Source organism: Apium graveolens, unplaced genomic scaffold, assembly GCF_009905375.1.
Source record: "Apium graveolens cultivar Ventura unplaced genomic scaffold, ASM990537v1 ctg5250, whole genome shotgun sequence".
NCBI classification, from domain to species: domain Eukaryota; kingdom Viridiplantae; phylum Streptophyta; class Magnoliopsida; order Apiales; family Apiaceae; genus Apium; species Apium graveolens.
The window spans coordinates 14,620-27,808 of record NW_027418885.1 but is presented as its reverse complement, the minus strand read 5'-3'; the positions used below and the strand labels follow the sequence as shown (position 1 = coordinate 27,808).

At 30.1% G+C, this 13,189-nt stretch overlaps 1 protein-coding gene and 1 long non-coding RNA gene across 4 annotated transcripts; both read left to right on the top strand.

The window, feature by feature from the left end:
- Positions 1–214: 214 nt before the first annotated feature.
- Positions 215–886, top strand: LOC141702501 (secreted RxLR effector protein 161-like). The gene has a single exon (XM_074506159.1). It carries the CDS (start codon positions 215–217, stop codon positions 884–886), a length of 672 nt encoding a protein of 223 aa, XP_074362260.1.
- An 8,807-nt stretch (positions 887–9,693) lies between these two features.
- LOC141702502 (uncharacterized) lies at positions 9,694–12,387 on the top strand. 3 transcript variants are annotated; one of them, XR_012567144.1, is made up of 5 exons: positions 9,694–10,336; positions 10,482–10,773; positions 11,039–11,133; positions 11,256–11,391; positions 11,847–12,387. It is a non-coding gene; the product is annotated as an uncharacterized LOC141702502 (long non-coding RNA). The 3 variants fall into 3 exon arrangements; XR_012567143.1 differs by having other exon boundaries at positions 9,695–10,336; positions 10,494–10,773; XR_012567142.1 differs by having other exon boundaries at positions 9,698–10,773.
- The last annotated feature ends 802 nt before the right edge of the window (positions 12,388–13,189 follow it).

Sequence of the window (13,189 nt, the reverse complement as noted above, 5' to 3'; positions counted from 1 at the left end):
CCGCCAAGATATTGCGGTATCACCATATGTGAATACATAACCTGTTTGTGATCTTCCTTTGTGTTGAACGGTTTATTATGGATAAGGCATATCCTGTGAGTACACCCATGGTTGTACGATCATTAGAAAAGAATAGGATCCATTCCGCCCAAGAGAAAAGGGAGAAGAACTTCTTGGTCCTGAAGTACCATATCTTAGTGCCATTGGTGCACTAATGTATCTTGCCAATTGTACACGTCCTGATATTGCATTTTCTGTCAACCTTTTTGCAAGACATAGTTCTGCTCCAACTCGAAGATATTGGACTGGTGTGAAACAAATATTTAGATATCTTCGAGGAACAATGGATATGGGTTTATTTTATTCTAAAGACTCAAAAGTGGAATTAGTTGGCTATGCAGATGCAGGATATCGGTCTGATCCACACAAAGGAAGATCACAAACAGGTTATGTATTCACATATGGTGATACCGCAATATCTTGGAGGTCTACAAAGCAGACTCTTGCAGCAACTTCTTCGAATCATGCTGAGTTATTGGCGCTACATGAATCTAGTCGAGAATGTGTTTGGCTAAGGTCTTTGGTCCATCATATTCGAGAATCATGCGGTCTGTTAGTCAATAAAGGAAGCCCTACTATTTTATTTGAAGATAATGAAGCATGCATAACTCAGACTCGAGAAGGTTACATTAAAGGTGATAGGACAAAGCACATCGATCCAAAGTTCTTCTTTACCCATGAACTTCAACAAAGGGGGGAAATTGATGTTTGTCAGATTCGATCATGTGAAAATCCAGCAGACTTGTTCACAAAAGCACTTCCTACATCTTCCTTCGAGAAGCTGGTACACAAGATTGGGATGCGTAAATTTCGAGATCTATGCTGATTTTCATAGTCGTGTTAAAATGAGGGGGAGATATAATGCACTCTTTATTACACGTGTAACACATGTACTCTTTTTCCTTCACTAGGGTTTTTCCCACAGGGTTTTTCCTAGTAAGGTTTTAATGAGGCATGTTGTTTATACGAGTCATTCAAGGGGGAGTGTTATATATTTGAATGACTTTTAACCTTACAACTTACCCCATTAATTCTCACAACCCCTTTGGCTTTTCATTTTACACCCTTTGGCTTTTCATGCTACTTGTAACCTACAAACTCTAGCCCTATATAAACCATTGTAAGATATGTGATTGATATATGAAATGAAAATCTTCTCTATTCTCTTAGTAATTTTGTTCTTGTAATGCTCTCTATATAATATATTCTATATTAGTTTGTAACACTTTCTTCTTTTATATTCTTATTTCTTTCTTTTTCTCTCTTCTATATATAATAGCTCAATAAAGGTATAATTTCATGAGATTAAAAAGTCTCATTGAAAAGACTAAATTACCCTTGTTTTTAATATTTATATAAAAAATGTGGTTCGTGGAAATCGAACTCAGGTTATTTCATTCAACTATACAACATCTTACCACTACACCATATTCTCGCATGTGTTTTTTATCATACACATAATATGTAAGTGTGCTAAATGAGTATTTTATTTAACTTTAAAGGTACTTACTTGAATTACGCAAAAAAAAGATAGTTAGTTGAATATTTGTACAGTTAAATTTAAAAAATTGAATTCTAGATATAAAATTAGGCATAGTACATAAATGGATTATTATCTTATTTATTAATCATTTTTTAGTTTGAAAATATATCTCATATATTTTTTATTATAAAAAGTAATTAAAATGTACATATATAATTTTTAAAAAATATATTGAAAATAGATTTGCTTATATATAAATAATTTATATTTGGTATTACATATTTAGATAATCTCGAATTATAATGAGTCAATGCATTTTAGAACTTGGTCCATTGTTCAAAAAATACTCGAAATTTGACTACATGACCCGGCCGAAAAACATCGTCACATTCTACGTTTAGTAAATTTAAATTACAAGCTCGGTGCTTACCAATAATGTGAAATTTTTTAATATCTTGTGTTAATATAAATTAATGTGTTTGAGGTCTTTATAGGATCAAGTCAATTGATTATTTATATTAAAATTACTAACTTCACTGGTAACGTATTAATATTTTTGAGATTTGTCCGATTTTAAGAATATTTGAAATTTGAAATGAGATCTCACGAGATTTGTTAAAACTACAATGATATACTAAATCGATTTATTTTTCATTTTTCACTTTAAAACCCTAACTTTTAAAAATGAATTATTTTAGATCAGCAATATTCATTAAACAAGATAATATTGTACAAATATTTTGAATTATTTTAATATTTTGAATTATTCAAATAAAAGTTATATCTATACTATATTGTAGCATTTGATTCAATGCATTTTATATTATTTAAGGAAAAAAACATATATTGTTCAATAATTTGAAGGAATTAACCAGTTCAACTGATATTTATAAAACTTTATCGAACTGAAAATTTTTAATTTTAGGAGAATAGTATAAAATGTTATCAAATTATTATATGAAGAAATATTAGAGTCATAATAATAGAAACTTAAAAACGGTTTAAATAACGATATAATTACAAATTTTCTTTCGAATTCTTGAAAAAAATCATGAATATCAATAATAAGTCTTAAAAATATATAATTCATTTTTATGTTACAACCATGATTGATACCCGGTTGCGTAAAAAATAGATATGTATTGTTTGTCAGTGATAATGTGAATATCATATATAAATAATAGCAATTTATTTTTTACATAATTTTAATTTTTGAATAATTATAAATGCATGTTAGTTAAGTAATCAATTATCTCATTAGATAATGATTATACATGTACATAAATCAAATATTTAGCATATAAATAATTGAAACCATCATAATTTACTAAGAGATATAACATACAATAATGTATATGCTAACACACACATACATATAACTTAATCTTACTTTATTAACAGTAGTGTAAATAAAAAACTAACATTTTCCCATACATACATGATACATACATACGTTGAATTTCAAAAACTAATATTTTTCATTAAAATCAACTTTAATATTAACAATAATGTAAATTTTATATTATTGTATATTATGATTGCAAGGCATTCTGACTTCAATTATGCATTTTTTATCTTTTTAAATTGAGTATGTCAATTGTAAGTTAATAGTGAACTCAGTAATAATATAGAACAGTACAAATAGTTTATTTAAATAAAATTCAAGATTTTGGTCAACTCTGTATTCAACATGTATGTTAATTTTTAACTTTTTATTTGTAAACATACTAACGGTATTTTACAGATTAAGTTTAATCGTTTCGTTTTAAACGTACACTTACTACCCTGTTTATATTCATTCATTAAATATAAAATAACGGGTAAGAAAAATATAATATAATAATAGTTGATGGGATATTCACCCCTAAAAGTGAGGAAACATTCGAAACTTTTAATGTTATAGAGGGGGACATGAAGCTTGTTGGAGAGAAATTTTATCTCCATTTCTTCAAAATTTGACTCAAGAGCCTATATAAGGATATTGTTGGAATTGCTCTAAAAACATTATAATTGTATGGTGTATAAAAAAACTCTACAAAATGACCCGTGCCTCGCACGGGTTATTATGCTAGTTCTTTCATAGAATACGAAGCTCTGGTTATTTCTTTAATCTTTTGCCGGAGAAAATGGATCTTATAATTTTGCCTATCGACACCTTCGATAGTACCCGATTTCAACCGGATTTTGACCGATTTTGACCGATATGAAGAAAAACGATTAGTGGACCGATTCTGTCTTGTTAGATCGGAAGCCGGTTGTTTTCCGATATGTCGGCCGATAAATCGCCGAAATCGGCGATTTTTATAACACTGGTTACATGATTGATACTCGGTCGCGTAAAAAACAGATATGGATTGTTTGTCAGTGATAATGTGAATACCATATATAAATTATTGCAATTTATTTATTACATAATTTTAATTTTTGAATAATTATAAATACATGTTATTTAAGTAATCAATTGCCTCACTAGATATTAATAATGATTATACATGTACATAAATCAGATATTTAGCATATAAATAATTGAAACCATCGTAATTTTCGAAGAAATGTAACATATGATAATTCACATGCTAACATAGACACATATAACTTAATCTTATTTTGTTAAGAGTAGTGTAAAAAAACTAACATTTTTCCAAACATACATACGTTAAATTTCAAAAATTAACATTTTTCATTAAAATCGACTTTTATATTAACAGTAGTGTAAATTTTATATTATTTTATATTATGATTGCAAGTAATTCTGAATTCAGTTATTCATTTTTTATCTTTTTTAAATTGAGTAAGTTAACTGTAAGTTAGTAGAGAACTCAGTAATAATATAGACCAGTTATATAGTTTATTTAAATGAAATTCAAAATTTTTGGTCAACTCTGTATTCAACATATATGTTAGTTTTTAACTTTTTCCTTGTAAACATACCAACGACATTCTACATATTAAGTTTATTTGTTTCATTTTAAACGTACACTGACTACCCTGTTTATATTCATTCATTAAATACAATTATACAACGCAAACAAGAATACATATATTTTTCTTAATAAGCTACATTGGAAACGTTGTGTAATTTAGTAATATCTTGTATGAAAATGATACACAGATAAATACGTTAGACATTATACAACATTTACAAATAAGAATATAACTAAAAACATTATAATTGCATGCATAAAAGAACTCTAGAAAATGACCCGTGCCTCGCACGGGTTATTATGCTAGTTTAACCATTTACATAGTTGATCAGAGCGAATTTTAAGATTACGATATTTTTCTATCAGATTACAAAATAATAAACAAATGTGTGTGCGTACATATTAATACTAATTTTGCAAAAGCTTCGGGGGAGGTTGCAGCACCAGCACTCCACCCCCAAACTCCATCAGTGCTCATGTATGCATGTTAAATAACTAGTCGAGAAAGCGACAGATAAACAGAGTTTATTACAATAATCATGAGACATGTTTATAATACTCAAACAAAAGATACCGAATGATAATTTCATAATGACAATACTAGTCAAGTTGGTGAAACTTTGGGCACACTATTCACACTACGCCATAAACGGCCTTCTACCACATAATTACGTGATGTTGCCGTAGATAATGTTGCAGTAGCTATATGATAATGTTGCAGTAGCTATATAATAATGTACCATACTGCAACATGTTTTAATTATGTTAGCATAAGTCTCGTAAAGTGTTTCCAATACATATATTAATAATATTCAAATTTTTATTAAAAAATAAATAAATAAATGCTGATGTGCCAGAGCTGGGTCCCCACACTGCTGACGTGGTAGGTGGTCCCTGCTGACGTGGCAGGTAAGTCACCCCATGTGGGTCCAACCTTGCTGACGTGGCAGGTGGATCTCTGCTGACGTGACAGGTGGTCCCCCATGTGGGCCTCACACTGCTGACGTGGCAGGGGGTGTTCCATCATTATTAGCATTTTATTTATTTATTTTGAGGGATAATATAGCAGTCAAAGCAGTCAAAATACACTACGTCTTGTAAGCGCTACTGTCCCGAATGAAAAATCGATTATTTTAAATTAAAATTTCGATGATATGTCCGTACGGATGTTAGAAACTATCGATTTTACGGGTGTACCATCATTATTAGGATTTTATTTATTTATTTTGTGGGATAATATAGCAGTCAAAACAGTCAGGATACACTATGCCCTCTATGCGTCCCGAATGAATTATCGATTATTTTAAATTAAAATTTCGATGATCCGTCCGTACGAATGTTAGAAACTATCGATTTTAGGGGTGTACCATCATTATTAGCATTTTATTTATTTATTTTGAGGGATAATATACCAGTCAAAGCAATCAAAATACATTATGCCTTGTATGCGTCCCGAATGAAGTATCGATTATTTTAAATTAAAATTTCGATGATCCGTCCGTACGGATGTTAGAAAATATCTATTTTAGGGGTGTACCATCATTATTAGGATTTTATTTATTTATTTTGTGGGATAATATAGCAGTCAAAGCAGTCAGAATACATTATGCCCTGTATGCATCCCAAATGAAGTATCGATTATTTTAAATTAAAATTTCGACGATCTGTCCGTACGGATGTTAGAAACTATCGATTTTAGGGGTGTACCATCATTATTAGGATTTTATTTATTTATTTTGTGGGATAATATAGCAGTCAAAGCAGTCAGAATACACTATGCCCTGTATGCGTCCCGAATGAAGTATCGATTATTTTAAATTAAAATTTCGACGATCCGTCCGTACGGATGTTAGAAACTATCGATTTTAGGGGTGTACCATCATTATTAGGATTTTATTTATTTATTTTTTGGAATAATATAGCAGTCAAAGCAGTCAGAATACACTATGTCCTGTATGCGTCCCGAATGAAGTATCGATTATTTTAAATTAAAATTTCGACGATCCGTTCGTACAGATGTTAGAAACTATCGATTTTAGGGGTGTAAAATCATTATTAGGATTTTATTTATTTATTTTGTGGGATAATATAGTAGTCAAAGCAGTCAAAATAGACTATGCCCTATATGCACTATTGTCCCGAATGAATTATCGATTATTTTAAATTAAAATTCCGTCGATCCGACCGTATGGATGTTAAAAACAATCGATTTTGGGCGTGTACCATCATTATTAGTTTTTTTTTTATATTTATTTTGCGAGATTTTATATCAGTCAAAGCAGTTATAATAGATCAAGGCTTGTTTGCGGTACTGTCCCGAATGAAGTATCGATGCTTTTAGAAAAAAAAATTGATGATCCGTCCGTACGGATGTTAGAAACTATCGATTTTAGGGGTGTACCATAATTATTAGGATTTTATTTATTTATTTTGTGGGATACTATAGCAGTCAAAGCAGTCAGAATAAATTAATCCCTATATGTACTACTGTCACGAATGACGTATCGATTCTTTTAAAATAAAATTTCGACGATCCGTTTGGACGGATGTTAGAAACTCTTGATTTAGGGGTGTACCATTATTTTCTAAACTAGCATAATAACCCGTGCGAGGCACGGGTCATTTTCTAGAGTTTTTTTATGCATGCAATTATAATGGTTTAGACATTTATCCAGTGTATCATTTTCATACAAGACATTATTAAATTACACAACGTTTCCAATATATCTTATTAAGAAAAATATATGTATTCTTGTTTGTGTTGTATAATTGTATTTAATGAATGAATATGAATATAAACAGGGTAGTCAGTGTACGTTTAAAATGAAACAAATAAACTTAATATGTAGAATGTCGTTGGTATGTTTACAAAAAAAAAGTTAAAAACTAATATATATGTTGAATACAGAGTTGACCAAAAATTTTGAATTTCATTTGAATAAACTATATAACTGGTCTATATTATTACTGAGTTCTCTACTAACTTACAGTTAACTTACTCAATTTAAAAAGATAAAAAATGAATAACTGAATTCAGAATTACTTGCAATCATAATATAAAATAATATAAAATTTACACTACTGTTAATATAAAAGTCAATTTTAATGAAAAATGTTAGTTTTTAAAATTTAATGTATGTATGTTTGGAAATTTTTTAGTTTTTTTACAATACTCTTAACAAAATAAGATTAAGTTATATGTGTCTATGTTAGCATATGAATTATCATATGTTACATTTCTTAGAAAATTACAATGGTTTCAATTATTTATATGCTAAATATTTGATTTATGTACATGTATAATCATTATTAATATATAGTGAGACAATTGATTACTTAAATAACATGTATTTATAATTATTCAAAAATTAAAATTTTGTAATAAATAAATTGCAATAATTTATATATGGTATTCACATTATCACTGACAAATAATCCATATTTGTTTTTTACGCGACCGATTATCATTAATGTAACATAAAAATAAATTATATATTGTAAGACTTATTATTGATGTTCATGATTTTTTTCAAGAATTTGAAGGAAAAATTGTAATTATATTGTTATTTAAACTATTTTTAAGTTCCTTTCATTACAACTCTAATATTTCTTCATATAATAATTTGATAATATTGTATATTATTTTCCTAAAATTAAATATTTTTCAATTCGATAAAGTTATATAAATATTAGTTGAACTGGTTAATTTCTTCAAATTATTGAACAATATATATATATTTTTTAAATAGTATAAAATGTATTGAATCAAATTCTACAATATAGTATAGATATAACTTTTATTTGAATAATTCAAAATATTATAATAATTCAAAATATTTGTACAATATTATCTTGATCAATAAATATTGTTTATCTAAAAGAATTCTTTTTAAAATGCTAGTTTTTTTAAGTGAAAAATGAAAAATAAATTGATTTAATATCATCGTAGTTTTAACGAATCTCGTGAGATCTCATATCAAATTTCAAATATTTTTAAAATCGAGATAAGTCCTAAAACACTATTGCGCTATCAGTGAAGTTAGTAATTTTAAAACAAATAATCAATTGACTTGATCATATAAATACCTCAAACACATTAATTTATATTAATATAAGATATTAAAAAAATTCACATTATTGGTAAGATATTCTCGTCGAACTTGTAATTTAAATTACTAAACGTAGAATGTGACAATGTTTTTTAGCTAGTCATGTAGTCAAATTTCGAGTATTTTTTGAATAATGGGCCAAATTCTAATTTGAAATTCAAAATAAACTAGAATTCATTGACTCATTATAATTCAAATTTATCTAAATATTGAATACCAATCTAGATTATTTATATATAGGCGATTCTATTTTCAATATTTTCTTTAAAAATTATACATATACATTTTAATTACTTTTTATAATAAAAAATTGTTAAGAATATATGAAATATATTTTCAAACTAAAAAATAATAATAAATAAAATAATAATTCATTTATGTATTATGCCTAACTTTATATCTGGAATTCAGTTTATTAAAATTAATTGTACAAATATTCAAGTAACTATTATTTTTTTGTGGAATTCAAGTAGCTATCTTTAAAGTTAAATAAAATATTTCTTCAGCACACTTACATATTATGTGTATGATATAAAGCACATGTGACAATATGATGTGGTGGTACGAGGTTGTATAGAAGAATGAACTCAACCTGAGTTCGATACCCACAAGACACAACTTTTATATAAATATTAAAAACATGGGTAGTTTAGTCTTTTCAATGAGATTTTTTAATCTCAAAATAGTATCCCTTGTTGTGCTATTATATATACAAGAGATATTTATAGTTAATTTATAATTTTCTCTAAATATTTTAATTATATATTAATTTTTTTTACAAATATTGAAAAAAGGGGAAAAAAATAAAAATATGATTCATAATTATCTAGACAATTGTTTGAGTGTATAGTAATATTTGTTGAATTTTTAAATTGTTCTAGTTATTTTATATTGATTTTTAATTATTCTTTAATTCAGTAAATAGAAAATAGAAAATCAGCCACTTGATTGCTATGTGGCAGAAAAATATTGGCTGGTGAATGCATCACGCGGATCAGTAGCTTTAGTTTTAATCTGGACCGTCTAATCAGTTTAAAGAAAACCAATTTGGGTAAATTCTGACCGTTGATTCATATAAACTTAAAAACCTACATACATGTTTACAAACCAACATGTATTGATTGATTCTCAAGCCCTCTCCCCTTTCTCCTCTCTCGATCTCTCTATATGTTATCTCTTTCTCTCTCAAACAGGTATTGATTCGATATTTTGATTATTATTTTGTATATGTATATATCGTCACTTCCTCTCTGTACGTGTCAATCAAGCTCGATTATAGGTTTGTCTGTTTGGCCAATTGGGTCGGTTCTCCATCAGTAGATAATCGATCTCGCGTAGGAAAAGATTCTAAGCCAATTGGGCTAGCCAACCAATTATCACTAAATGGGCACCTCAAGTGGAGATTTTGTCGCACAAGTCTGTAGCTGCGTTTTTGAGTGATTGTGGATGGAATTCGGTTCTTGAATCGCTGATTTGTGGAAGAGGAGGTTGGGGTTTGTGTTGAGGTAGCTAGGTATGAAGATATAATCCATAAGATAGAGATGGTTATGAGAGAAAAAGCATGTGAAGTGAAATCAATGATTGCGGCAATGGTGATTACAAGGGATCCTCTATGAAATCCATGGAAGAGTTTCTGAATGCAGCAATGGTGGAAGACAGAAATGGTGGAACAAGACAAAGAGTATGAAATTCACCTCAGAACCTTATCTTCAAGTGCTCGTGACTCTAATTTCAACGCCGATCCTTCTCTTCTCACTTCGGTAACTATTCTTTTCTCCTCTACCTATTTTTTGAGTCGAGTAGCTCTGTACAAAGAACACATTTTCGCCTCACTGTAAAATTGTTTTCACCCGTATTTATTTATTGTTTATTTTTTTTAATGAATTACACCTTGTATTTGACAAGTTTTGCTTTCAGTGTTAGTATGGGGGTGGCAGCTGATAGCTGGATGGCTTTTACGGATAGATTTCTAACACTGGATGATAATTCTAATGAAAAGAATAAGTTGAATAAAAAGATGCTCAAGCTAATCGACATTTACTATGATGCTTTAGATGCCCCTAAATCTCTTGATTCCCAATTTCTAAAATATCATTCAGTTATTGTTCAAACTAAAAGGGAGACAGATTTGTGACGTTTTACGGTATTGGAATAAGAGAATGGAAAACTTGATCAAACAGCAGCAGCAGCAAAAGAGGTATTTTGCACCATTCAATGCATATGAATGAACTTTCATTTCTAATGCAGCAAGGAAATATATGAAGTTTATTAACATGGAAGATTTAGGCAGCTTTTAAACCTTGCCATTTTTCTCAGTTTATATTGTTCTAACAACAAACTCTCAAAATATTGGAGATGACAATATGTTTTTTTACTGAACTTCCCATCACCAACTTGGTATGTTGTTCAATTAAACAAGCTTAGTGCTCTTGTTTTAAATCTTTTTACCTGATTCATATTAGGGTAAAAAATTCCAGAGGAGGACAAGCCAGCAAGGAAATACTTACTGCTAAAGGAACAAGGATACCACTACAACAAACAGAATCCTTTAAGAGAGGTTTTCCATTAATTGCTATTTTAGAAATTGCTACTATTTCTAAAGTCCAACTTCAGGAAGACATTAATTATTCTTTTATGTAACTGAGCGATTTTGTTCCTGTGCTTTCTTTGCTGAAACAGGTTAAGGTTCCAAAGGAATATAGAGCATACTTGTTTCCCCATTATATGGGAAAGGGTGACGGGTATCACTCCAGCTCCGTTCTTGGAAAAAATTGTGATACAGTGGACACTTATAAAACAGAAAGAACGGCAAAAGGTGAGTGTTGCTGATTAGTTGTCGAAACCTCAGTAGAAATAATCCACTTAACCAGGGTCTTAAAATTAGAAGAAAGATACAAGGAAAACTGTTTTTGCTATCTTTTGATATAGAGATTTGAAGTAAACATCCATCACTTCTAACAAATTAGGCCAGTACTGTTGGGTTTTGGGGGAATGGGGTAGTTTGCATTCAGAGCTCACTTTTTTCCTTCTGAATGACATGGAGTTGGGTCTGACAGGATCAACCTAACAATTTGAGTAGCAAATAGTGGAATATATATTCTGTAAATTGATCATGCTTTTCAATCATGTGTCTAAATAAAAGCGATGATTTCTGTTCGTGTTGATTGTTATGTTATCTTCTCAATCCTGTTCTCGGGACTTGGATTATGTTCCAGCGTTTTATGATGAATAAAGCTGTTAGAATGATGAACTTGCAATTTTTATATGCAGGGTCTTCCAGTCTCAAAAACTGGGGAAAAGCCTGTCAAGTTGAGACAGAAGCTTGCAAATCAGAAAGATCGAGCAGTACTTGTCGAAGAAAGCAATAAACAGCCCTCCAACCCCTCCGGAGATAAGGATTGTTCAGATGTTGGAACTGAAGAGAATCATGTTCAGTACAATGACTCATTCATGAACTCCTCCAATCCAGAGATGTTGCCGCATGCTGAATTAACAGTTGGATGTTAAGAAATGTGCTTTCGATAATTTAAAAGTTGTACGTTGTAGGTGTTTCGAATTTCAAGCTCGGGTTCTTTGTGCATAATTTTGTTTATTCAATTGTTGTGAAAGCTATGTAATCATATCTGCGCAGTTCTTGTGAAAAATGGTGCACATTTTCTGTACTACATATTTCTTGTAATTGTGTGAATGAATATATTGTTTGGTAAAGCAAAGTTCTATCATGCACTGAAGAATCCATCTGTGAAATGCTGTTACTGATTTTGTAGCACTGATTGAGATATCTATATCTAATTATATCTTTTTCCTTTTGTTACACCCACTCACATGATGACGTGGCTATGTGGGTCCCACATGCTGACGTGGCAGTCCACGTGGTCATGCGGCCCCCGTCAGTGGGACCCACCTCTCCACGTGTCAAGCCACGTGGCCGTCCACGTGACAATCCACATGTCATGTGGGCCCATTTTTTTGCAAAATCACAATTTTTGGCAACATAATTTTTGGTGTTGCCCTTGATAAGAAAATGTTGCCTTTGAACCCTAAGGCAACGCCAAAAATACTAACATCACAAAAGTGTTGCCGTAGAAAATTTTTGGTCTGTTGCAACATTTATTTGGCCTGTTGCAACGTTTGTGGAATGATGCAGAAGGCCACTTTTGGTGTAGTGTTAGGGTAGTTAAAAATTGAGTATCCTCTCACCTTATAAAGCCATGGTATTAGACGACAGCATGACTATGTCGTTGATGTAAAGTACAGAAGAAGGAAATTCCAATATCTACATGATTAAAAATAAAAGGTCAGAGATTATGAGACAATTAGCTCCTTAAATTAAATTTGATTATGAACGAGAAAGGGAAAAACCAGATTTTTGTGTTGGAGAGTTAGACTGTAATATTCATACCATTGTGGCGATTAGAAAGATCTTGAAGGAACTGGAAACAAGAATTGCAAGCACTGTGTCTTCGAAGCTGTAGTACAAATATGGATTAGCAAAAAATTAGTACATTAGGCGATGAGAAAGATCTTGAAGTAACTGGAAACAAGAATGGAAAGCACTGTGTCTTTGAAGCTTCAATACAAATATGGATTAGCAAAAAATTAGTACATTGTTT

Excerpts from the sequence above, each read along its gene's own strand:
- LOC141702501 (XM_074506159.1), top strand. The coding sequence starts at position 215 with ATGTATCTTGCCAATTGTACACGTCCTGATATTGCATTTTCTGTCAAC.